Below are 26168 nucleotides of genomic sequence, written 5' to 3' on the forward strand. Positions count from 1 at the left end.
CTGGACTCTCCTTCTTTGGAGGTTTTTAAGCAGAGGTTGGGTGGCCATCTGTCCTGGATGCTTTAGCTGAGATTCCTCTGCATTGCAGGGATTGGACTAGATGACCCTTGGGTCCCTTCCAAGATTCTATGAATTTCCTATGTGCAGCACAGCATCACTGAGGGAGACTACATTACTTATGTATGTAGATATAGATGAACATTTAGTTGTTGTTTTTTAATGTAAGAAAATAATTAAGAGCCTAGAAATTTAAAAATGGTGTTGCGGAGGTGTTGTAAAAAATCAGGCCTCCATCTTGTGCCACATGTTAAGGAATCATCCAGTAGGTGCCAGTTAACACAGCCACCTTAGCCACTAGACGGGAAGTCTAATAATACTGCTTGTTGGGGACAGAAATCACTGGTAGCGGTTGAACAGCAATTCCCCATCAAAGGTAGTACTTGTTAGACTGGGTGGTTGAGCCCTGGTCCACTCAGTTCTTTGTTGCAACTAGATTGCATGGAAGAGCTAGGAATAAGCAAAACAATCTATTTCTGATCTGCATCACATTTGTTTAGCGTCTAATCTGTTCTGTCCTGTTTCTGCATTACTCTGTGACTAAAAGCAAACAAACATTTAAATAACCATTTAAATCTGTTTTTTTAAAAAATTCTCAGTATGTGCCATTTAAACATATTCTGAGCCAACAAACTGCACTGGAACTCAGGAAGTATAAGTGCTTTTGAAATCCATGTTCCTGTCTGCACTTTAGTCTATGAGGTGTGGTTCAGGTCAGTTTGTGTTCGAATTTGCAAAGACTAAATTTCTCATGCATCCCTGTAAATAGACCTCCACTTACTGTTTACTATAATATTCTTTATAAGGGCTGGGATCTGCACTTGCTTTGGGTGTGCTAAAGTGTTTGAACATATCCTGTACCATGATTGCCTTTCCCCTCTTCTCACAGAGGACTGTTATTCTACATCCCAAACTGTTTAGGAAAGTTCTCAGAGTTTCAAAATAGATTTGCTAGGTGACATGGGGGATCTGCTGTTTGAAATACAGAAACCCAAAGTGTTAGGTGCTACAACTAGTTGCGTGATTCTTTGGAACTTGGCCATAGTTTTCAGGTAAACATCATGTTTTGGAAGAGTCACTTTCATTTTACATATAGAAAGGAATATTGATTGCAAGGAGTTATTTTTTTTATAGCCACCACTAATCTTCATAATTCAAGATTGGGTTTTCTTTCTTTCTTTCTTTCTTTCTTTCTTTCTTTCTTTCTTTCTTTCTTTCTTTCTTTCTTTCTTTCTTTCTTCTCTCTCTCTCTCTCTCTCTCTCTCTCTCTCTCTCTCTCTCTCTCTCTTAATTGGGATGGTTGTTTAATGTTTCTTGAACTGGAACACATGCATCTGCAGCCATCAGAGTAACTCTGTTGGATGCCTGTCAAGAAAGAATACCATCATATAAATCCTATGTACACGCTTGTGTTTCTAGGATAACTATGAAAACAATATGTAGATTTTTTTTACTATCATACTCCGCCGATTAGTGTTTTTAAGCATTAAGAGTGTCACATCCAGGAAAGAGCAAAAAGAACAATGTTTTTTAAAGAAGCATTGAGTCCTTAATAAGACAGGTCCAAAGGAGCTGTTCAAAGATTACAGCTTTAAGAAGTCTGAAATAACGCCATTCAATGTAATGCTCAGTGCCTGCTCTCCAACTATGTTTTTAAGACAAACATGTACACACACAAACACACACACCAGATAGATATTGCCAGCTATTGCCTGGATAGCTATTGTTTCACTTTGGTTTTTCAATAATGGCTTTTTGTGGCTGTCAGGCTAACGTTGCCTACAGTCAAAAGCAAAGCAAAAATATTGCCATCTCCTAAATAAATACATAAATAAAAAACAGTGATTTGCCTTTGGTCGTTGTGCAGGACCATGCTCCAAATATGCTGCCTAAAATGTAAACAGATAAAAATCTCAAATGAGTACCAAATCTTGTGGTTATTTCTGTTTCAAAGTTTAATTAAGTCAGGGGAACAAGCTGGTTGCTAACAGAGCATCGGGGGCTATAGTGAGATCTGACCGTTTCTAGCATGTTGGATTCTTGGACAATAATGGGGTGCTAATTTTGAAAGCCTACACCACTGTCCCAAAAAGATGTTGTAGAAAATCAGGCCTCCAGCGGTCCTGGCAGAACCCAGACTGACCCTTGCAAATGAAAATAATCAAAAGTAATTAGAAGCGTGCTGGATTACTCCTCAGAGATCTGAGCGAGAGAATAAACATGCCGGAGCCCTTCGAGCCACTGCAAAGGGCCCATGTCTGAGCTGTTAGGTGCCCTGACCTTGTCCACATAAAGATGTGATTTATGAAGTGCAGGGCACAGCAGCAGGGGCTTCTGTCTTCTCCAGAAGAACCAAATTACTGAGGTGGAGATTAACATGCTTTCAGTTGGGCCCATTTCCAGACCAAGGGAGATTTTTTATTCAGGAAGAAAAAGAAAGAAAGAAAGAAAGAAAGAAAGAAAGACCCCTTTAATTTCCTCTCTTCTCTTTCTCTGTCTTTGGGGCTGTATGGAAAAAGAAGCCGCTAAGGTTTTGTTAGTTAGGAGGGAGTTCATTAAAAAGAATGGATGGGATATATAAATATGTCTAAATATGAATTAGACAAATGCAGGTTTTTTTCACTCCTTGTTAGGCATCTTATTGGCAGGGGTTGCCTCATCTAAAACTAGGTTTGCATCTTTCTAAGTTAATATAAGGACAAGTTTGCTAAAATCTTATCTGGGCACTGGTTTCAGAAAGGGTCTGCTACTAACTTTTATAGCGAATCAGCGCAGAGTCAAACCAGTGAGCTGCCTTCCTTCCTTTCCAACTTGGAATCTAGCTTTACCAAAAAGATAGTGGTGAGATTTTAAGGTGAGCTTGTTATCCAGCGACTATGGTATTTAAAGAAGAAATAACTCTGCTACCAACTACTTGTCTGAATTCCAGCCCCCCCTTCCCCTTTCAGCGCTGTCCGCTTGCAGAGCGGCTGTCCTCCCCAGGAAGCCTATTAAAAGTGGACAGTGCAGTTATTTCATCTGGCTTTGCCTGGGCTGCTTTTCTTTTTGCTTTAATGATGTGCTGGAATGCACCATACCCATAGGGTCTCCATTAGAGGAACTTTTACTTCGGGGACAGCCATGAAGTTTAAAGGCTTAAAAGAGGCATCAGTTTACATTCTGGTGGGAATAGCTAGCAGACTGCAGTACTTATGCCTTACTGCCACTACTATTACAGAGGCTTATTTAAAATAAACAATTGCTAAAAAAACAAAAAACTGGGATGTACAGCCAGTGGCTTTTCTGGGAAAATTTGGAACTCTGAACACATTGCGGAGGTGTCTGATAAAGACAAATACAAAGATGCATTTGGATCTTTTTCAAGCAGTGAGAATACTGAGCAACATGGAACATACTCTGAACAAATGAGCTCTTTTTCTGGGAAGCATCCCATGCATCAAGTTATTTGCAAATGTACCGGTACTTACCTGAAAATGAGGGAAGCTGCCTCCCAAGTGTTCCTTTTGACCACTAAGGGAAAGAAATTGCATTAGGAACAAGTTGCCCTCTCTTCGCCTATAATCATGTATTGCAATTGTAATGCTATGAAGAAGAAGAAGAAGAAGAAGAAGAAGAAGAAGAAGAAGAAGAAGAAGAAGAAGAAGAAGAAGAAGAAGAAGAAGAAGAAGAAGAAGAAGAGTAATAAAATTTATTTATACCCCACCCATCTGGCTGAGTTTCCCCAAATAAAGTTGCCTACAGTTTGTCTCTTGTCTCTGCCATGAACATATCACAACTACTCAGCCTACAATACAGGAATAATAATACTGACCTATTTACTTAGGGGTTTAGTGTAAGAACAACACCTTGGCCCTGTATCTCCACCCCCATCATTCAGTCCGGACACTGAGGTTCAGTTCCAAGGGCCTTCTAGTGGTTTCCTCACTGTGAGAAGTGAAGTTAGAGGGAACCAGGCAGAGGGCCTTCTAAGTAGTGGCACCCACCCTGTGGAATGCCCTCCCATCAGATGTCAAAGAGTTAGACAATTATATGACTTCCCGCAGATATCTGAAGGCAGCCCTGTATCAGGAAGCTTTTAAAACCTGATGTTTTGTTATGTTCTTTTATACTCTGTTGGAAGCCACCCTGAGTGGTACAAGTAATAAATAGTTGTTGTTATAACATGTATAGAGCATTTTGAGCTATCTGAATCATGATATAAATGTTAGATATCATGCAAACTATTAACTGTAGAGACTGATATGGGAGAGACATGTAGGTGGGCCAGATGAAGGTGTCCAGTTTTGCTGCTACAGGTGCACCATAACATTTATTCTCTCTGCGTTCCTCCCAGCAGTCATTCCTCCTCTGGGATACAATAATTGTATCCTCTGGGATACGGTTAAGGGAAAAACAAAGAGAGGAAAGGGAGAGATAATGATAACAAAGGATAAATGTGAGAAAATATAGTATTGCTGATAACATCTGAACAATGAATCTTTTATAGATCTTTAATAGCTATGTCACCAACACATCTTTGATGTAAAACATTTCATAGCGTGGAGAGCCAAGGTGATTTGTGAATTTCTTTCCTCTAAGGCAGACCAGTGTGAATACATACAGAAGAGGGCTTAGGTTACATGGGAGTGGTTTGCCTATAGCAAGGGTAGCTGTAATCTACCTCATAGAGTTAAAAACTGGCAGTGATCTACCCCCTTTTTTGCGGTTCAGGTCAAAGTTGTTGAGCTTTTTTTTTTTTAGGAAGGAAAGCCCTGCTTTTTGGGGGGTGCAGGCCAACACTGTTGAACTTTTTTTAGGGGAGCCAAAGTTGTTGAGCTTGTTTGGGGGGAGCCAGTGATCTACCACAGACATCAAGTCTACCTGTTGGACGTGCCTGGCCTATAGCATTCGATGGCTCATAGCTGAAGTGAGTTTTGCAGATTGAATTGCTTAGTTCACACTGCTCATTCTCTTACCTGCTGATAAGGAGTAATTCATACATTGCCAGGTGCTCATGCCTCATGGCTTCTGCCATGCCACTGCTGCATCCAGGAGTGAGGCCAAGTGCAGAATCCATTATCAACAAGCCTAATAATGCAACTGCGGCCCTAAGCATTATTGGCAGCAGCAGTATGCAATAAGCCCTGAGGTTTGGAGTGGCATAGCTGGCATTGGAGGGGAGATGGTCTGTGTGAGCATGCTGAATCACATGTAAAGAATGAATGTTAAAGCTGCTACAAAGAGGGCAAGGGCTTCAGTGTTTGAATCAGTATGTATGTAACGCTTGTAAGCTGCCTTGAGCATGGTTTGAACTGTGGAAAGGTGACATACAAATAAAATTATGTATGCACGTATGATTAAAAAGGGTAAAACCTCCATGTTCCATCCAGTGATCTTTGGAGGATGGCTGGGATCCACATGCGATTAATAATAAAGTAGTAGCATTCGTGTTGTTCCTCCTTTTTTGACAGTTGTAAAATTCTTAACTATGCACTAATGTGTATTAAGGCATAAATCCTATAGAAACATAGTTGGGAATAAGCCCTGCTGAACACAATGGGACTTCCTTCTGAGTGAACCTGCATAGAATTTATGCTGTTAGCATTGTTAGGCTCTTCCTGCACCCTTCATTGCTAGTGGATTTAGCTAATTGCTGTGGAGGATGGTCATGTGCATTACATCATTTACTTAAAAATGTGTTAAGCGACACCTGCTGCATTTGAAGGTCCTCCTGATCGTTCTGCTGAGTGTGCTTCTGAACTTCTGTCCCAAAGTCCTGCCCTGACAGCACCACTCATTATTGCCACCACTCTTGCACAGCAGGAAATGGAGGGGGGGGGCGCTTTGGCAGGCCAATCCAGGACTAACTCAATTCTGAGAACCGCAGGACAGAACTACCACCCATTGTGATGGGCTTCTATTTGGTGTAAACTTCTCTGTTGTGCAGTTTTCTGTGCACTATCATGATGGATGTAACATGCTGGTTGTACACACTCATGCACTGGATGTCAACCTGGTATGGGCTTTTTTCTGTCAGTGTAGCCACAGCCCAGCAAAAATAGAATAAGGTTCTACACACTAACCATTGATAGTGTTCAGACCAGTGCTCTTTTTTTCCAGGGGGCACTCAAGGGTACACAGTACCAGCACTTCTCTTTAGTTGTTTTTAAAAATTGTATGACACTTACTGTAACAACTACATGGTGAGTACCGGCACCTATTTTTCTAGGGGGGAAATCACTGGTTCAGACCCTTCAAATTCTGATCCCTCTTCCAGCTGATTTAGAACACTTCTGATAAACTTACTGTGTTCTTCTGTTGTTACAATCACATTGTTCTATAGACTTTACACTGGCTTCCTATTGCACTTTGAACCAACTTTAAGTCTAAGGCTGATTTTTAGAGCTCTCTCCACCTCAGCACTTCTACATGGCTCCCTTTGGCCATCACTGTCTCTTTCTCCCTTTCCTGCCTGTGTTCCTTATGCCATGACACTCTAGAGCAGGCATCCCCAAACTTCGGACCTCCAGATGTTTTGGACTACAATTCCCATCATCCCTGAGCACTGGTCCTGTTAGCTAGGGATCATGGGAGTTGTAGGCCAAAACATCTGGAGGACCGCAGTTTGGGGATGCCTGCTCTAGAGTAGCCACCCCCTCCCTAGTCATCAAGCCACTTCCCTTTCAGCAACGGGGTGAGCTCCCATTGCTCTGTCCTAGCTTCTGCCAACTTAGCAGTTCAAAAGCACACCAGGGCAAGTACATAAGTAGGTACCACTACTGCGGGAAGGTAAACGGCATTTCAATGCACTCTGGCTTCTGTCGTGGTGTTCCGTTGAGCCAGAAGCAGTTTAGTCATGCTAACCACATGACCCAAAAAGTTGTCTGTGGACAAATGCCAGCTCCCTTGGCCTGAAGCGAGATGAGTGCCGTAACCCATAGTCACCTCTGACTGGACTTAACTGTCCAGGGGTCCTTTACCTTTACCTTACATTCTTATTATAAATCTATCAGGTATGGACACATTAAGCCTCATGTGAAAATGCCAGAGGCTAAATCCTGAATATATTTTCTTTACTTGGAAGTAGGCCCCAATCAATGGGACTTATTTTGTATAAACTTGGTTAGGGTCATGCTGCAAAAGGCGACAATGGCTAAATGGCTGCATATATTTATCTAGAAGTAAGTCCTTCTGACATCACAGCTCCCCGAGTTGTATGGTGGTTGTATTTGCCACATTCACACTGGTGAATGTGGTGGGCGCTCCTACCTTGGAGGTTTGTAAGCAGAGGTTGGAGGGCCATACACTATGTATTATTTAGTTGAGATTCCTGCATTGCAGGGGGTTGGACTAGATCAGCCATCCCCAAACTGCGGCCCTCCAGATGTTTTGGCCTACAACTCCCATGATCCCTAGCTAACAGAACCAGTGGTCAGGGATGATGGGAATTGTAGTCCAAAACTTCTGGAGGGCTGAAGTTTGGGGATGCCTGGACTAGATGATCCTTGGGGTCCCTTCCAACTCTTCAGTTCTATGAATATATCTTAGGTGAACTGCACAACTAAAATGCACTATATCAGAGAAGGTGAAGGAGAGTCTCCCAAAGAGAAACGCAATAACCCTGGTCCTTCCGTTGCTTTGGCATGATGATAATATCAGCCTAACCTGCCTCGCAAGGGCCAACCGTGGAGCTAAAATGCCACTTAGGAGGAAGGATGGGGCAGAAATGTAAGAACGCCAAGTCCACTGCGAAATTCCTTTGGGGTGGAATCTGTACCCTACTGAAAGCAGTGGCAGAGCTCCCATTGCTTTGAGTGGCTCTCGATTGCACCCTTGGGGAGCAGCACTCAGCCGATACCTTCCACTCTCAGCAGCAGCCAGCCACCGCCTTGGGTCCAGTGCCTGGATGAAAAGTACCTGCAAGCTACGAGCCCGACGCGGCTCGTGTTGCTTTAACACCAGCACGCGACGCCATCTACTGGCCAAGAGCCGCAAGTTCCCTGTTTTCCTCCTTCCAAACCAGGGGGAAGAAATAATAATACATTGGGCTGTATGGGTATGTGTATAAAACGTCCATCCTTTCTATGAAATCATTATTTAGCCAGAGCCTGTTTCTAACCCTCCCCTGCCCCCACCCCACCCCCGCTTCTATGTGTTTTATTCCCCGACGTTTCCTCCCTTTCGCAGCTCGTTTGTTCAAAGGGAGAATGAAGGTGCGCGCTGCGTCGGATCGGTGGTGTTGGAAAGGAAGCTTCCTCCTATCAGGACCTGTGATCAGGCCTATGTGGGCTCGAGCAATCAGTTTCCCAGATTACTTGTATTTAATACACAATGCATCATAAAACAAATCCCTCATCCTGACAGGAAGAAAATAGAACAGCTCATAGCTCGAGCTGCTCCAATTTATGGCTAAATTTGAAAAAAGAAAAAGAAAAAAAAGGGAAGAAAAGAGAATGAGGAGGGACCAAGAACGGCACCAAATTGCGCGAAGGCAGGAAATCAATAAGGACAGCAAAATCGGGACCTGGGGAGACTCCCAAGCTTAACCTTCCCGTGAAAGAACCTTGGGACGTATCTTATGTGAGAAGATGTTATTTACAAAGCGTTTGGTTTTGCCCAACTGCTGGGCGTGAGGGTTTTCTTCCTCTCCCCCCTCCCCTCCTGGAACAATAGCCATTATCTGAAATAACAGTTCAATGTCACAGATAACAGGCCTCGGAGACGAATTAATCATCATCTTTTGTCACTTTCTCCTCCGGCCCCCGATGGCCCCGCCCTCCCGTCTTCTAATCTATAAAGTGAGAATTAGATTTGTACTTTAAGAAAGAAAAGTAAAAAGTTGAGTGGCACCGGGATGCGAAGTGCGGGGTTTCCTCCCCGATGTTTGTACATGTTCGCATTTACGAGACGTTAGCTGTGTATCCAAGCGCCACACACCCCTGTGAGCCGTGCCTGCTCCCCCTCTTCATTAATCAGGCTCTGTCTTGCGCGTTTATGTACGTGTGTATGTGGCAGACGCGCATCGCGGCTCCTGTTCATCGCAATGCTTCTGAATCTGCATCAAACCCAGAGCTGAAGTTAAACTCGCTGAGAATCTGCTGACTTGGGTCCGCGACTTTGCTCTGTTTAAACCGCTTTGCTGTCCCAATATGTTTAAAATACAGAAGCCAAGACAATTTCAGAGGGAGAGGGAAAATTATTAATCCTGCAGCTAACTCCTTCGCCGTTTCATTCACCAATTTTGTTTAAAAACAATGGACGCAGTCCTTGATGCTATTTACGCGCAACATTCCCCCCCCCCGCAAAACGTATATTTACAATTACCATGGTCGTGATGTGATATGAAAGTCTCACGAGGAGCCAAAATACATCTTGACTATTTGCTTTCTAGGTTTTCATGGGAGAAAGCTTTTAACTTAAGAGCTGTTTAGAAACCTGTACCAGAAATCTACGGTACTAACGAAGTATCAAAATTAGAAGGCTAATAACTCCAGCCACACTACAGTACAGTACTAATTTCTCCCTAGTAAAGTGTCTTGTGCAGCACAGTAAACGGTTGTGAGATGGGGGAAAGCCGTTTGTTGAGGACTGCGTAAAGGTGGCAAATGTAGAATTTTATTAACCTCTCTTCTGCTTAGGGGAGGTGGGGATGAATTTATATACAGTATCTCTTTATATATCAATCACACCCTTGGAGTCATTGGACCAACCAGTTTCGATTTCCTAAGTAAACAAACAAGCCCACTTATTAACATACTGAACTTCAGCTCATTTCGATGTTGCTACCGATACTAATTTGCAAAAAAAGGAGAGAGCTGCTGATTTGTGTAAAACTCTCCCTAAATAAACATTCCCAGAGAAAGCGCCGCGTTAAGGGAGTTGCACTTTCTCTGAATACACCAGAAACAAAAAAATGAGGTGGTGATGGGCTTCCCCCCCTTTCCCCCTTCCCTGCGAAAGAAAAAGGAGGGTGGAGAGGAGTAAAAAAAGGGGGGGGACTCCTCCCGTCCAAGATCTCCCCATTGGCCGGTGATTACATGGATGAAACTGACATGTTTAAAGGGGACGGGCGCATCCGTAATCAGTCTGCCTGGCTAGGACTTCTGTCTGGGCGACCTTCTTGTGACCTCTCTCGCCAGAGGAGGCTGCTGTCACTTTAAAAATTTACTGAAAGAGGAGCCTCTGTCTGGCTTCCGATCCGCGAAGAGGTGGGGAGGGGGGGAAGAGATACCTCTCCTCTCCTCTCCCCCGTCCCCCCCCCTCTCCCTCACTGGCCGGAGAGAGCGCCTTCTCTCATTAAAGAGACAGCTCATGAAAGAGAACCGTCTGTCGGCTGAGGGTTGCAAGAAGGGATCTGGGGAGGTAGTTTATATATATATATTTTGTAAGCGCGGAGGGGGTTCCTTTCCAAAGAGAGTCTGCGATTGGAAAAGAAGCTCTTAGGTCTGAAGAGGTGTGCAGTGTTGGGAGGGGAAAAACCTCGCTCTTCTCCCCCTCTTGCCCCCCTTCTTACACACACACACTCGCTCAAACCCTTTTCTCTCCTCCCTTGTGATCAAGCGGCAGAGAAGTGAAAAGGAAGTTATTTTCTCGCTCTTTCTCTCCCTCCCTCTCTTCCCTCCGCCTCCCCCACCCCAATAACTTTCTTGACGCAACACACACACGCCCTGCAACCCCCGAGCAGCCGGAGGGCAAGCGAGGCGATGGGAAGAAATTAACACGCCAAGCTCCGAATCAATGGGGACAATTAAAGCAATCGGCGCGCGTCTTCAGGCCCCCGCCCCGCCGCCGCATCACCACCGCTTCCAACCACCACCAGCAGCTCCCTTCCTCGCCTCTTTCTCATTGAATATCACACACACATACACACACCCTACCCCTCAATAACGACCCCCAGCAGCACCGCGCCCCCTCAAGGACCCGGAGAAGTTTTCAGGCGAGGAGAGGGGAAAAAAGTTTTCTTCCACCCCCCAACAAATGCCGGCGAAGGAAATCGGACGCTGCAGGAGGCAAGTCAGGAAGCTGCGCCTGCGGGACTCCACCGGGTTGCAGAGGCGACACTCTTCTTTGGAGAGCGGCGGCGGCGAAGGCGAAAGAGCGCGGGGCGTGTGGGGTGTGTGCGTGTGCAAGCAAAGGCAGGGGGGGCGGATCTCCTCTTGAGATGTTGCTGGCAGCTGCCTGAAGGATTGATTGCCTCTGCTGTTATTATTTCATTATTATTTTGCAATACGTCGCCCTTTTTTTTTCTCCCCTCTCCCACTGAAAGGAAGGGGTTTTGGGAAGCAGCGGACCTAGTGATCTGAGCTGGGCCAAGGTAAGAGGAGCCGTTGCCAGACGATCGCTCAAGCCAGCTAGTCATAACAACAACAACAAAAAGTGTGTTTCCATGTGGCCCGGGCACTTTCCCCCTTGCCTCTCTTTTTCCCTCCCTCGGTGGCGCGCTCTCGTGTTCTCTCTCTCTCTCTCTCTCTCTCTTTCCTGGGTTCTTTCTTCAGCCCCCTTTGCAGAGTTCACTTGCAAAGAAAACAGAAACAAACCTTAAACTGCGATCTTTCTCTGGCTCCCCACCTTCCCCGCGCGCTCTCAGTGGCTCTCATCTCTCTGGGGCTAGCCTCTGTCTCTGGGGCAGAGGGACGGGGCGGGGGGGCAGTGCGAGATGCGTGTCCGGGATGGGTGGTGGGTATTCCTGTCTGGCTGTCCCAGGTAAGATGTAGCTGGCCCAGATCGAGATACTTGGCAAGCAAGCCCGGTGAGATTTGGCCTCAGGTAAAGGTTACTTTAGCCTTATTGCTGTAGTAGTCGCAGGGTGCGGAGAGTGAAAGAGCAGCATCTGCAATTGCAGGTTTGTTGTATCACTGTTACTGCAGTTATTTCAGAAGTAAATAAATTAAATGTAAAACGAGAATAAATGGTACGTGGCTTGGAGCGTTTGTTGCTTTTTCAAGAGGCTTTAAGTGTTGTTTTTTAAGGATATTTGAGGAGGGGTCATGTCGCAACCATACCTCTGCTTTACTTTCCAGACAGAGCGAGGGGTTATATATGTTTTCTTCCTTTTAAAAATAACCAACAGGAGTTAACTTTAGAATATTCCACGAAAAAAAGGCAAATCACTCACTTGACATCTGATCGGGTAAGGAAGGAGGCAAGCAGGGGAAGCGAGCGATGTTAAGCGCAATAAGTTTTACGTCCCTACCGAAAGTACACCAAAATGTTCAAACACAACGACTGAAAGGAGGAAAAAAAGAGAAACTAACTTAAAACCCTGGACTTGAACTTTACACTTCAATAGCTGAATTAATTCATTGGTGACAGTTGGAGTTGAAAGGAAGTCAACACGAAAACAAATTATATATAAAGGATTTAGGTGTGGAACTGGGAAGCTTTTTCTTCTTCCTCTCCACGTGCCTCCCCCCCCCCCCCGCCACATTTCCCGGAGCTCTCTTGATTAATTTACCTTCTGAACTTTGTATGGAGATCTGAACCGTTGGATCGCTTAATAAATTTGTGGGATGAGAAAGGAGTCAGAGGGTTTGAGTGCAGAGGGAAACAAGGGCTTGGAAGCAAGGCTCATCTTCTTCCCATACCTTTTATTTTTCCTCTGCTTTGAGTTTCAGAAAGGGGCCCGAATCAAAGAGCACTGGCCCTTGCAATCAGGCGTCTGCTTCTGCTTCTGCTTCTTTACTTTCTGCCAGATCTCAGGGCCATTTCTTTTAACCGAGGACACCATAAGGAATCTGCTTTGGAAACAAGTGTTTGTCATTGCACACCACCACTGAAAGGGCTGGTTTTTATTTTGTTTATTTTGTTTTCTTCCCGGTGACCCAGTTGGAGGTTCAGGTGATGAGGTGAGGTTAGTGGGGTCAAGGTTAGTTTCATACTTTGGGATGTGAGACTTCGAGACTCACATTTTCTTTCCCTATGCAATGAAGATTTTTGACCAGAGTGCTTGCCATTGCGTATGTAAAGAACCCAACACCTAGTTCACCTAGTGAGATTGACTTTGAAGTGACTTCCCCCCTGGCAATCTCCAGCAGTCTCATTTTTTAATTTTTTAAAATTTTCTTTTGGTGCATGCCTCTTTCTTTTAGCAAATGAAATTGGTGGTACCCTTGTTGCTCTTAAGTGCCTCACTGGTTAAAAAAACACATGAGAGGCACTTTCTTAGTACAGCTTGCTTTGTGCCCTCTGCTTTGTCCTCTTGAAGTTTGTGGGGAGTTAATGATCTAAAGCTACTTCTGGGTGATTACCTGAACTCTTTGCTGAAACTGCTCTAGGGCTATGGAAATGTGCCCTCCAACTTTTGTCTTTAACCTTCAGGTGGACCTAGATAAAGCAGCTTTCCCACTGGGTTCATTTAATTACTGATTTGGAGCTGGTAGACCAGATTGTTTAGTCCTTGATAGGAAACTTCATTTGTTTTCATGAACTAAAATGATAAATAATACCAGGACATTCAGTTTGGAGGCCAGAACTGTTTGCTGTGGATCTGAACATGTGTTCAAATTCTTTCTCTGCAGTTTCTACCCCTTTCGGTTCTTTACAAACACACTTTTTATTGGGGTTTTTTTCAGTTTTAAAAAACTTTCCACTACCTACTGGTTAGCATGTTTGCCATAAGATAGGGAAAATGTTTAGGATGTATATTTTTTTAATTTAAATATTGCTCAGTTGAAACCTCAGGTTAGGCCTGTATGCTGGTAATTTGTGAAATTGCATGTATAATAATTAGCCAGTTACCATAATATTATTCTTATAGGACGGTGTTTATAAAGTAACCACCAGCAATCACATTAAGTTTGTTTATTATCCACATATCTGAAACCATTTAGGGGCATGTGCTGAACATAGCCACATTTCGAGCAAGTGTTTACATTTTATTGCATTTATTTTCTTTGGTGTGGCATAAGAGGCCCTATTATTAGCCAAATCCTGCAATTTGCTTTGATTAAAGAGTTGTGATTCAAGGTTTGCATATGAGAGGGATAAATGGGACATTAGGAGAAAATTAATTCCTCGAAACCTAAACTTTATTTAGTATAGACTTTTGAACGGAAAAGGCTTTATTAAAGATGGTAAACACACATAATGCTAAAGGGCAACACCTTATATGTGGCTAATCATTTTTGCATCTGTTTGCTGATTAACAAGTTAACATTTCATAAAAATGATTAAAATCATGACTGTTCCCTTATGTGTTGAAAGCTTGCAGCACTTAATATGTTATTATAGTGATTATTCCACAGCATTTTGATTCTACAAAACATGTTGCGGGGAATGCTCTTACAATAGATTGATTGCTCCTTTAATTATTAGGCTTGTTTGAGCTAATCATTTTTGTGAAGTCTACTGAAGAAACCTATTTGTTTGTTTGAAGAGCTGGGATTTCTTTTTAATTAGTACAACTAGAACAAGAAACAAAACACAACATCAATTTATTGTTTTGTATTCTTTTCTTTCTAGATCTTGGATGAGTATTACAATGTGAAATTCTGCATTGATGCCAGTCAGCCAGATGTAGGAAACTGGCTGAAGTATATCAGATTTGCTGGATGCTATAATCAGCCCAACCTTGTTGCATGTCAAATAAGTGATCAGGTATGTAGCGAACATTTACTGGGCTTACTTTTAAGAGCTTTATGATATCCTTGGGGGGGGGGGGGAACAGAATAGCAGCCAACCAAAAGTTGTGGACGGTGTGGTCTATTTGCTGTTTATGCGTACATAAATTGAAAAGCACAGATGCGAAAAGCAGAACAGGGGTGGTGGTGGTGGTTGCCTTTAAAGCAGCAACAGTATATGTCTCACCTAATATTTGTCCACTTATCCTTTTTATGTCAAGCATGGGTCATGATCTTTATATCATGGGTCATGATCTTTATATCACCCAAACATATTTGAAGTGGATATATTCCTCTTTGTTGCTAATATTTTCTAGCTAATTTTCTGGTCAAATAGGGCACCCAGTTGTCAAGTTGAAACTTGTGAAATACTCTTCTGTATCAATCTCAGTGAAGAAAGGTGTAAAAGTACTTCTCCAGTATCCTCTATCAGCTACCTATCAATATCCAGGCATATTTTCCCACTCATTGCACATTTTATACCCCTCTTTCTGAAGATCATTTCCCACTTTTTCCTTGATAATTTACAACAGTATTGGAAATTTCAATCTGTATAGGAATGGGATGTTAATTACATTTGTTCCTTTAAATAGCACTTTGGAATGCAGCCAGATAAAATAATGAAGGACATTTTGCTTTGAAACAGTATAATGCTGTATTATTCCTCTTTGCATCGCCTCTTCTCCAGGTTCTGCTTAACTTGTACTGTAAATGTAAAATAAATACAATAATGTGATTTTTAAAAATTAATGTAGTTAGAGGATTTGAGGACCATTGACTTTTAAAGCAAACACCAAACTGGTTAGAGCAGGGGGCTATGGATTATGTTAATATTTGGTGTCAATAAAAGCAGTGCAATCCTATTAATGTCTACAGAGAAGTAACCTGGGTAAGCATGCATAGGATTGCAGCCTAAATAGGGTAGGTTGGTTATAACATTGATTTAATTGCCTTGGCATGACAGGGTAAAAGAAAGAAAAAATCACAAGTACACACAAAGTTTCGATTCGAAACAATTATTTTCAGTCAAATTATTTACCTTGATATACTTAGTGTTTTTATGCTCTGCCCTTCGCAGAATTTCACATATTTACAAATAACACAAGCAAAATCTTTTCCAAATTGGGGTCAGATATCTTCAAGCCCTGACTTCTTAAAGCCTCCATATTAAAGGCATATAAGATTGAGCAAACAGAATTGGCCACTATTGGTTTTTCTTGCCGACCACATGGTTCAAGTAAAGAAGCAATAAAGGCCATTAGCAAATGAAATATACATTCTGAAAGTTGCAGTCTGGTTTGCAGAGAAAAATGATCCATCCTGAGATTGTGCAGCCGCTTACAGAAAGGAAACGCCAGTGTTGTGCTCAATTTATTTTTACATATAGTAAAGCTTGGCTGGGAAAAAGAAAGTGAATTTAGTAAATAAATCCAAATGGATTTAAGGGGGCAATTGCTAAGGGCTTGCATCTTGATAATGTTCTAAAAATAACAAAACATATGTCAGATTTAAACAGAAATATGTTTAAAACATGTAACACTTGCTCCAACCTATGCACACAGTTTGGAATTAACATCACAGAACTTGTTACTTTTTAATGTTTACATTTTTCACAGTTGGTAATGGCACCTGTACTACTGCCAACAAGTTCTTTTCCTAATTCACTGGAGAGGTATTTATTTTTGCACCATCCTGCACCATTTGCAGATATATATTTATATAACTGATTGCTCTTCAAATCTGCAAATGAAAAAACCACTTGCCCTTTGTGTAGTACACTGCACAAGATATGCAAGGAACATGAAAAATAGATTGAAAGTTAATTCATATCTCTTTACATGGTCAACAATTACACATATCTATTCTAGTGCTTAATAGCATGGGCCACAGGCCACCAAATACTAATATCATAAACACATGATTGGAACTTTACTTCAAAGTAAACTTGTTTGGAGTCAAGGTATAAGTTGGTAAATGTCATCTCAAGCCTTAAAGTGAGCTTTTCATGCGGCGAGACACCTCTTCTCCATTGTTTTACCTCAAAAAGGGAGAGGTAAAAGTAAACAAACTGTGAAATTGATATTATGTGTGTATAGATGCAAAGTAATGACTCTTGAAAAGGGTGCTTTTTCTGCGTATAACGTGTATGGATACACATCACTCTAGGTTCTTGGCAGTCCCACACACCACAATAAAACCTCTCTGATAAGGCATTAAAACGGAGAGAATACATCCAGAATTTGCAGATGGCTAGAGAGAATTTGGTTTGCATTTCAGGAGGTCCAAGGAAGCATAGGTATGGCCATGCAGTGCTAAACACAAGGTTTAAAAAGCTGACTGGAACCATTTACCAGATCTGTTGTTTCACTCTGTTTCTCCATGAGGAATAAGGCCTGCCAGTCGGTGAATTAGTCCTACTCATCGCCTAATGAACACCCCAGTTGACTGAGATATATTATTAACTATTGAGACCAAGGACAGCAGTACTTGATCAGCAGTAATTGTGTTAACCTCTAATTACCTCAAATTACCTGCCAGATTCATTAGCAAATGCTGTACTTTATCTGGGACAGGGGAAAGTTGTTGCTGTCAATGTGATGAAACAAGGCCGAATTCACATTTATAGCGCTGAAGGCAAGATAAACTGAAAGACAGACATGAGCCCTAGACTGCTGGAGGGTTTCAGTTAGGTCTCCAGCCTTTACAATCTAGCCACTCAGCAGAGCCTTTATCATTTAACACCTAGGGAAAGAAAAACAACTTTTTGCTGTTGTCTGTGCTTAAGCCTTTCTTTTTTTATTTGTCAAAGTGCTTTGCTTCCCTTCTTCCACTGTCCTCCCCCCACCCGTTTTCTTGTCCAAGGTCAGGTTTCATCACTTTGGAACAACTTTACAAAAGGTCTGGGTTCCTTCTTATAACTATATAAATAAGCCCTACTAAGATGAACAGCTCAAGAATAATGGGATGCAGTCAAAACATGTATGCTGAGAGCAACTCATATTTCATTTGATTGGATGTAGAACAGGACTTTTAAGACTGGATGGGGATAGATTCCTTTTTCCCTCCCAATAAAGTTGATCTAGAATTTCCCAGCGCTGTCCTATTATCTCCTGTCATGTCTAATAAGTCTTAAAAGTATGTAATTCAAGATGTTTGCAAATAATGAATTCCAAATACTGTGCAATAGGTTGTTATATTGGTCGTCGTCCCGCACCGTTCCAGGGTACTACCGTTTTTTACAGTGTGCTGTCTATAGGATCTTGTCATCTGTGTTTCTCAGTGGAATGCATTTTTTTTTGGGTGGGTGGGGGAATCAGTTTGGACTTGACAGTAGCTTGAGCAAAATCGGTAAAAGTTTCTTATTGTGTTTTGGGACAAGTCTGCGTGTATCTTTGCATACTAAATCTGCTTTCTTACAGTTTGCCACTCATTGGTTTGTAACAAATTTGTGTCTGCTTCACATAGGTTTTCATGATTGATTGAATACAAGTTTGTTTTCCCTTTTTTAATGGATACAATAACTTTATTAATATATACTGAATTTTGAGATTTGGAGAACTGTAGCCTTGAAGAGATTGGTTTGTGTGAGACAGTTTGAAAGTACAAATTTGTGGTATCTTAATGTTTAAATAGCTGTTTTCCAGGTGGTAGTAAATTATACATTCTTTATGTTACGGTTTCCAGAATTCTCAAGGGAAGTAGAGCAGTCCCCATACCTCATGGAAGTAGACAGCTTATACTGGTGTTACAGTACATCACTACATTTTTTTCATCAGCCATAAGACAAGCGTACCTGTTTTTATCCAGCACATATTGGAAGGGTATGCATGATGTTGATCCTAAAAACACAAAAGTTTAAGCTTGAAAGAATTGAAACCAAACCTCATGGAAAAGAGAAATGTTAAATTACAGTCGTAGATATTTGACAGTCTGATCCTCTGCATGTCTATTTGGAAGTCAGTCCCACTGAATTCAGTGAGTGGGAATTCACATTTACTCCCAAAAAAGTATGTAATCCTAAGCGCACGTACTAGGGAGCAATTCCAATTGAGAACAAGTTTATGATTGTACTGTAAAATATAACTATAGCGAAGTCATTTTTTATTATTATAAGATAGCAGAATGCTCCATAAGCTTCAACTAGGCCATTGACTGCTTTTTGAAATCCAGTAAGGGGGCATGCAACATTTTAAATATTAAAAACATATGTATTATGCGTGTATTTATATAACACTAAATTTCTTCATATGATGGAGAATCATGAAAATAAGAAATGCATCTTTAGTTCTCATGCCAAAATTAGACTAGTAGATGGGTTTTAGCTTGCTTTGTATTACAAAGACCATGTTTTACTACTCCTGGTTTTGTTCTACTGGGAATAAACATGGTAGGGCTATTATACAGTCAAACAAGTATAATGCAACTATTTAATTTTTTTATCAAGTTCCTTCCATTATTTTAAAACACTAGTGCATTAGCTTTAAATAGTTTTGAAACACATTGCTTACACACACAAACACAGGCCGCCTATTTAATTAATATTTTGTATTATTGAAGATACATTTAAGCTAACCTTATATTTGCAGCAGCTTCATTCTATGGCTCAAGTCTGCCAACAACTGCTTACATTCAGCCTCATCCACATATATTTGAATTTAATTAGTTTTAAACATACATGCCTGGATGCCAGTGCTGTTCTTTTAGAGGCATTTTCTTGTACATGATGGGTATGATCAGGCATTGCGTTAGTCCATTTTTCACTGAGTTCTTGACTGTGGTTTAGGATTGGGAGTTTAGCCTGAATACAGTGCTCTGGACAGTGCTGCTGCTCTTAGTAAGTCTACACAGGAAAAAGTGGGTTGTAGGTTTCAGTAGTCTGCTGACCCAACTGCCTTGAAACCAGCAGTTCCACTATGGCTTTTTCTAGTGACTGTTTATGGTATAATATGTAGAAATGGCACTATGTACTCACAAGTTGCATTACAATTTCCTGTAAACCATTTGGAAGTCATACTGATTTGCATACATAGTTAAATTTATTATGTCTGTATGCAAGCAAATGAACATTTGGACCAGGAGTAGGCAACATTAAGACTAAATCTGAATCTAGTTTACCATGATTAATTCCCACTGCCCCAACTGAGGAAGTTATGTTCTGTCGTCATATAGTAATGTTACCCACAGAGGACAATTGGGGAGAGATCACCAGGAGGTTTGGGCTGGGTGTTCATCAGTATGCGGATAATACCCAGCTCTATCTCTCTCTTAAATCAGAACCAGTGAAGGCGGTGAAGGTCTTGTGTGAGTGTCTGGAAGTGGTTGGAGGATGGATGGCGGCTAAAGGATTGAGGTTGAATCCTGATAAGACAGAAGTACTGTTTGTGGGGGACAGGAGGCGGGCAGGTGTGGAGGACTTCCTGGTCCTGAATGGGGCAACTGTGCCCCTGAAGGACCAGGTGCACAGCCTGGGAGTAATTTTGGACTCACAGCTGTCCATGGAGGCACAGGTTAATTCTGTGTCCAGGGCAGCTGTCTAACAGCTCCATCTGGTACGCAGGCTAAGACCCTACCTGCCCGCAGACTGTCTCGTCAGAGTGGTGCGTGCTCTAGTTATGTCCCGCTTGGATTACTGCAATGCGTTCTACGTGGGGTTAACTTTGAAGGTGACCTGAAAACTACAACTAATCCAGAATGCGGCAGTGAGACTGGTGACTGGGAGTGGCTGCTGAGACCATATAACACCAATCCTGAAAGGCCTACATTGGCTCCCAGTATGTTTCCAAGCACAATTAAAAGTGTTGGTGCTGACCTTTAAAGCCCTAAATGACCTTAGCCCAGTATACCTGAAGGAGCATCTCCACCCCCATCGTTCTGCCCAGACACGGAGGTCCAGCTCTGAGGGCCTTCTGGCGGTTCCCTCACTGCGAGAAGTGAGGTTACAGGGAACCAGGCAGAGGGCCTTCTCTGTAGTGGTGCCCACCCTGTGGAATGCCCTCACATCAGATGTCAAGGAAATTAACAACTACCTGACTTTTAGAAAACATCTGAAGGCAGCCCTTTTTAGGGAAGTTTTTAATGTTTGATTCTATTTTTAATATTCTGTTGGAAGCCGCCCAGAGTGGCTGGGGAAACCCAGCCAGATGAGCGGGGTATAAATAAATCGTTGTTGTTGTTTTGGGGGGGGAGGAATAAATGTTTTCCAGAGGCAGCATGGATTATATTCAGAGGCCTTGCATTGACCACTCTTGCTTTAAACTTCTGTTGTGTCCTGAGATGCCCTAAAATTGGAAGGAAGTTTTCAGAAATCTTAAGTCATTTCAAAACTTGCCAGTGCACAATGAAAGAACTTGGACAGCTAGCCTTTAATAGGCACAATCAGACAAGCATGCCGTTCTTTCTAAGTGAAAAGAAATTTGTTGATGGGAGATTATCTTATAATCTTTGCAAGCATTTAAGAAATAATAGAGAGGATTAAAGATGCCTACAGTGAAAATGCTAAGCTGTAATTCACTCAGTGGTTTCTGCCAACTCCTTTTGTTCGTTGTTGTTGTTTTTCTTTTAAAACTGGTAGTAGAAGAAGTAAGAAAATTTACCTTGAATTCTACTCAAGGTGGGATTATGTTGATTAATTTACTTAATAAAGTTCTGTGTAAACATATTATTGTTAAGTATCCCCATTTTCCTGACACTAGGTGAAAGATTTGACATTTTGTTTATTGAGTTCTCTATGTCACACTGCTCTATACAGTCAGCAAAAACAAGACCTGGAGCTGACTGTAACTCAGATCATCAGCTTCTTATAGCAAAATTCCAGCTTAAACTGAAGAAAGTAGGAAAAACCACTGGGCCAGTAAGATACAATCTGAATCAAATCCCTTATGAATACACAGTGGAAGTGAGGAACAGGTTTAAGGATTTAGATTTGGTGGACAGAGTGCCTGAAGAACTATGGATGGAGGCTCGTAACATTATACAGGAGGCAGCAATGAAAACCATCCCAAGGAAAAGGAAATGCAAGAAAGCAAAATGGCTGTCCAACGAGGCCTTACAAATAGCGGAGGAGAGGAGGCAAGCAAAATGCAAGGGAGATAGGGAAAGATACAGGAAACTGAATGCAGATTTCCAAAAAACAGCAAGGAGAGACAAGAGGGTCTTCTTAAATGAGCAATGCAAAGAAATAGAGGAAAACAATAGAATGGGGAAAACCAGAGATCTGTTCAAGAAAATTGGAGATATGAAAGGAACATTTCGTACAAAGATTACCATAATCAAGGACAAAAGTGGTAAGGACCTAACAGAAGCAGAAGACATCAAAAAGAGGTGGCAAGAATACACAGAGGAATTATACCAGAAAGATATGGAGGTCTCGTACACCTCAGGTAGTGTGGTTGCTGACCTTGAGCCAGACATCTTGGAGAGTGAAGTCAAATGGGCCTTAGAAAGCATTGCTAATAACAAGGCCAGTGGAAGTGATGATATTCCAGCTGAACTGTTTAAAATTTTAAAAGATGATGCTGTTAAGGTGCTACACCCAATATGCCAGCAAGTTTGGAAAACTCAGCAATGGCCAGAGGATTGGAGAAGATCAGTCTACATCCCAATTCCAAAGAAGGGCAGTGCCAAAGAATGCTGCAACTACCGCACAATTGCGCTCATTTCACACGCTAGCAAGGTTATGCTTAAAATTCTACAAGGCAGGCTTAGGCAGTATGTGGACCGAGAACTCCCAGAAGTGCAAGCTGGATTTCGAAAGGGCAGAGGAACCAGAGACCAAATAGCAAACATGCGCTGGATTATGGAGAAAGCTAGAGAGTTCCAGAAAAACGTCTACTTCTGCTTCATTGACTATGCCAAAGCCTTTGACTGTGTCGACCACAGCAAACTATGGCAAGTTCTTAAAGAAATGGGAGTGCCTGATCACCTCATCTGTCTCCTGAGAAATCTCTATGTGGGACAAGAAGCTACAGTTAGAACTGGATATGGAACAACTGATTGGTTCAAAATTGGGAAAGGAGTACGACAAGGTTGTATATTGTCTCCCTGCTTATTTAACTTATATGCAGAATTCATCATGCGAAAGGCTGGACTAGATGAATCCCAAGCCGGAATTAATATTGCTGGAAGAAATATCAACAACCTCAGATATGCAGATGACACAACCTTGATGGCAGAAAGCGAGGAGGAATTAAAGAACCTTTTAATGAGGGTGAAAGAGGAGAGCGCAAAATATGGTCTGAAGCTCAACATCAAAAAAACCAAGATCATGGCCACTGGTCCCATCACCTCCTGGCAAATAGAAGGGGAAGAAATGGAGGCAGTGAGAGATTTTACTTTCTTGGGCTCCTTGATCACTGCAGATGGTGACAGCAGTCACGAAATTAAAAGACGCCTGCTTCTTGGGAGAAAAGCAATGACAAACCTAGACAGCATCTTAAAAAGCAGAGACATCACCTTGCCGACAAAGGTCCGTATAGTTAAAGCTATGGTTTTCCCAGTAGTGATGTATGGAAGTGAGAGTTGGACCATAAAGAAGGCTGATCGCCGAAGAATTGATGCTTTTGAATTATGGTGCTGGAGGAGACTCTTGAGAGTCCCATGGACTGCAAGAAGATCAAACCTATCCATTCTTAAGGAAATCAGCCCTGAGTGCTCCCTGGAAGGACAGATCGTGAAGCTGAGGCTCCAATACTTTGGCCACCTCATGAGAAGAGAAGAATCCTTGGAAAAGACCCTGATGTTGGGAAAGATTGAGGGCACTAGGAGAAGGGGACGACAGAGGACAAGATGGTTGGACAGTGTTCTCGAAGCTACGAACATGAGTTTGACCAAACTGCGGGAGGCAGTGCAAGACAGGAGTGCCTGGCGTGCTCTGGTCCATGGGGTCACGAAGAGTCGGACACGACTAAACGACTAAACAACAACAACAATGTCACACTGCATATGGACAGGTGTTTACACCACAATCAGCAAAACTAAAACTGGTATTCTCTGACATGGTTGTTGTATCCTCGTTTCAAACGGTGAAATATACCGTATTTTTCCACATATAAGATGCCTCCATGTATAAGACGCCCCTATTTTGGGGGACTCCAAATTAAGAAAACACCCCTCAGCACTACCCGTGTGTATAAGACGAGCCCCAATTTTAAACCCTTTTTTGGGGGGTAAAAAAAACCCCTAGTCTTATACACGGAAAAATATGGTATATCATGGTGACTGAAACAATTGTCCATCATAAAAGCTGGCTTGCCACACCAGATACAAGGCACATTGAGCAGGCAAGGGCAGGGGAGGAAATGGAGGGGAATTAGTGTAGGATTCCCTCTGCTAATAACAATAATAAGTTGTTAATGTGCAGGGCCATTCTATACACTGTTACTTAGAAAAAAAAGTCTCAGTGTGCTGAATGGAGCATACAGTACTCTTAAATAAGTGTGCATCAGATTTTGACCTCTACATTTGTGGGTATGTTATAAGCTTTGAAGTTAACAGAAGAAGAAGCATAATAGGATGATCAAAAAACAATTGGATATGACCTGAAGTTGTTTTACTGGTTACTATTTAAAATGTCTGTACAATTTTTTTCAGATACATTGTCCAAAGCAGTTAGCGAATACACACACTGTGATACTGTGATATAATTGCTACAACTTTGACTTGGAGAATCTGCATTTAGGTCCCTCACTTGCCCACAAAGCTCAGTGAGTGAGCTGGGGTCCAGCCATTGTTTCTCAGCATAATTAGCTTTCAGGGTCGTTGTGAAAATAAAATAGCCACCCTGAATTCAGTGGTGGAAATGTGGGATATAAATTGAAGAACTTCAGAAGATAAGATCATTATAAAAAATATACAGTAAGCTACTAAATCAGAACAGCAAACTCAGTAGCACAAAATATTATATGCTGCTGTTTTCATTACATCTCAGAACAAGCCCCATTCCAGCAGGTCAGTCATGCAATCAGCCCTGAATGCTGGGACTCCATATACTTTAATGATCATATCTACCATCTCCTCCTTTTTGTTTTACATCAATCAATCAAAAGCACTTCCCTGGCAATAATATCCATTCACCAAGTCCCCAAAGCAAGGCTGAGAGATGGTTCTGGGGGCTATTCTACAACTTTCCAAATCTTTTGTCTTTGGAGAATCGTGAAACTCTCAGCCTTTCCCAGAAATGCTTAATATATTTTTTTTTTGTCAAACTGCTGTGCAGCAGTTATAATCTGGTTTTCATATACAGTATTTTATATTTCAACTATTTTATCCTGCTAGTTTTATTGTGTTGTGTTTTTAGAGTGTTGTACCTGCTTGTAAAAGCCCTGCAGCCAAGTTTGGGAGATGGTGTGGTTTTGAAATTGTCATAAATACTGATGAGTGGCTGGCCAATTCTTATCATGGCATGCTCAGGACTGGAAATTGTGTCAGGTTGGGTGGATGCTGTTGGATTAAGGTTGATGCAGACCTATCCCGTACCACGATACAGCTTTTTTTAAAAAAAGAAAGAAAAGAAACAAGGATATGTTTCCATACTATAATTCCTATAGCATGAGTCATAGTGCAGACATAACCTAAACTGATTATGTCCACAGAGCTGAAACATTTCACAGAAGTAGGTGCAGCAAACTTGCATAGGCTGTGGTGAGCACATGGAGTACTTTATTCCTACTGTGTCACTTTGCTATTCTTTAAGAACAGAAGAATTGTGTTGCCGGATCAGACCACTTTCAGTCTAGTTCAGCATCATGTTTCTAACAGCAGCTAGCCAAATACCTTTGGAAGTGCCCAAGTAGGGCATGAGGGTGATGATGACCATGAAGGTCAGTGTAGGAGGAATTTGGAATTAGAGCCTTAAAACTTGAGACATGGAACAGGATATGGTACAGACTTGCATGTTGAGAGGAAAATCTCCATTCTGAGACATGTCTTGCAAGAACAAATGTGCATGATCTTCATTGCCATTTGTTTCTGTAGTTTTGTTTTAATCCTGCCCTTGTCTTTTTGAATGTGGGACTTAGAAAGAATGGTAACATCCTGTGCATGTACACATCCATTTTGGCTTTTATAACTCAGCTTCCCATGCCAAGCAAAAAATGGTCACTTACGCAACAGACAAATATGCTGCCATCATGTGTCACTTGTGTCCTTGCCTTTCTTTTGGGTAACCAAGTGATGTTCCTGTCAAAGTTGGCCTATTATATTTTCCAGAACTAACTGGCCCTCATGAGGTCACACCTACACATGTAACTTGCATTTTATCACTCTGAAAGGACATATGCAAGAAATTACACTATCTTTTTTGTATGAATATCTAACTTCACCCAGGTGGAATCTACACATATATAAAAACTGTTCTGAAAATGCTTTTTTTTAAAAAAAGCGTTTTTAAAAATACGTTGAATTTTCCATAAGGCTCACCATCACCATCTAGTGTCACATTGTGTATTGCACTTAAAACACATTAAAACATTTTATTTGCAGCTGTATAGCTGAGACCCCAGTATTTGAGAGGAAATC

The 26168-nt window shown here is 41.9% G+C and overlaps 1 protein-coding gene across 24 annotated transcripts in view; it reads left to right on the top strand.

The window, feature by feature from the left end:
* Nucleotides 1-26168, top strand: part of MECOM (MDS1 and EVI1 complex locus) — a 490680-nt gene that overhangs the window by 388463 nt on the left and 76049 nt on the right. For 16 of the 24 annotated variants that reach the window (XM_060274382.1, XM_060274377.1, XM_060274375.1 and 13 more), the window contains one exon: nt 14497-14631. In XM_060274382.1, the coding sequence (XP_060130365.1) occupies nt 14497-14631 (135 nt within the window). The other 8 variants (XM_060274387.1, XM_060274393.1, XM_060274388.1 and 5 more) reach the window with 8 other exon arrangements.

This window comes from Zootoca vivipara, chromosome 5 (genome assembly GCF_963506605.1).
Source record: "Zootoca vivipara chromosome 5, rZooViv1.1, whole genome shotgun sequence".
Classification (NCBI taxonomy): Eukaryota; Metazoa; Chordata; class Lepidosauria; order Squamata; family Lacertidae; genus Zootoca; species Zootoca vivipara.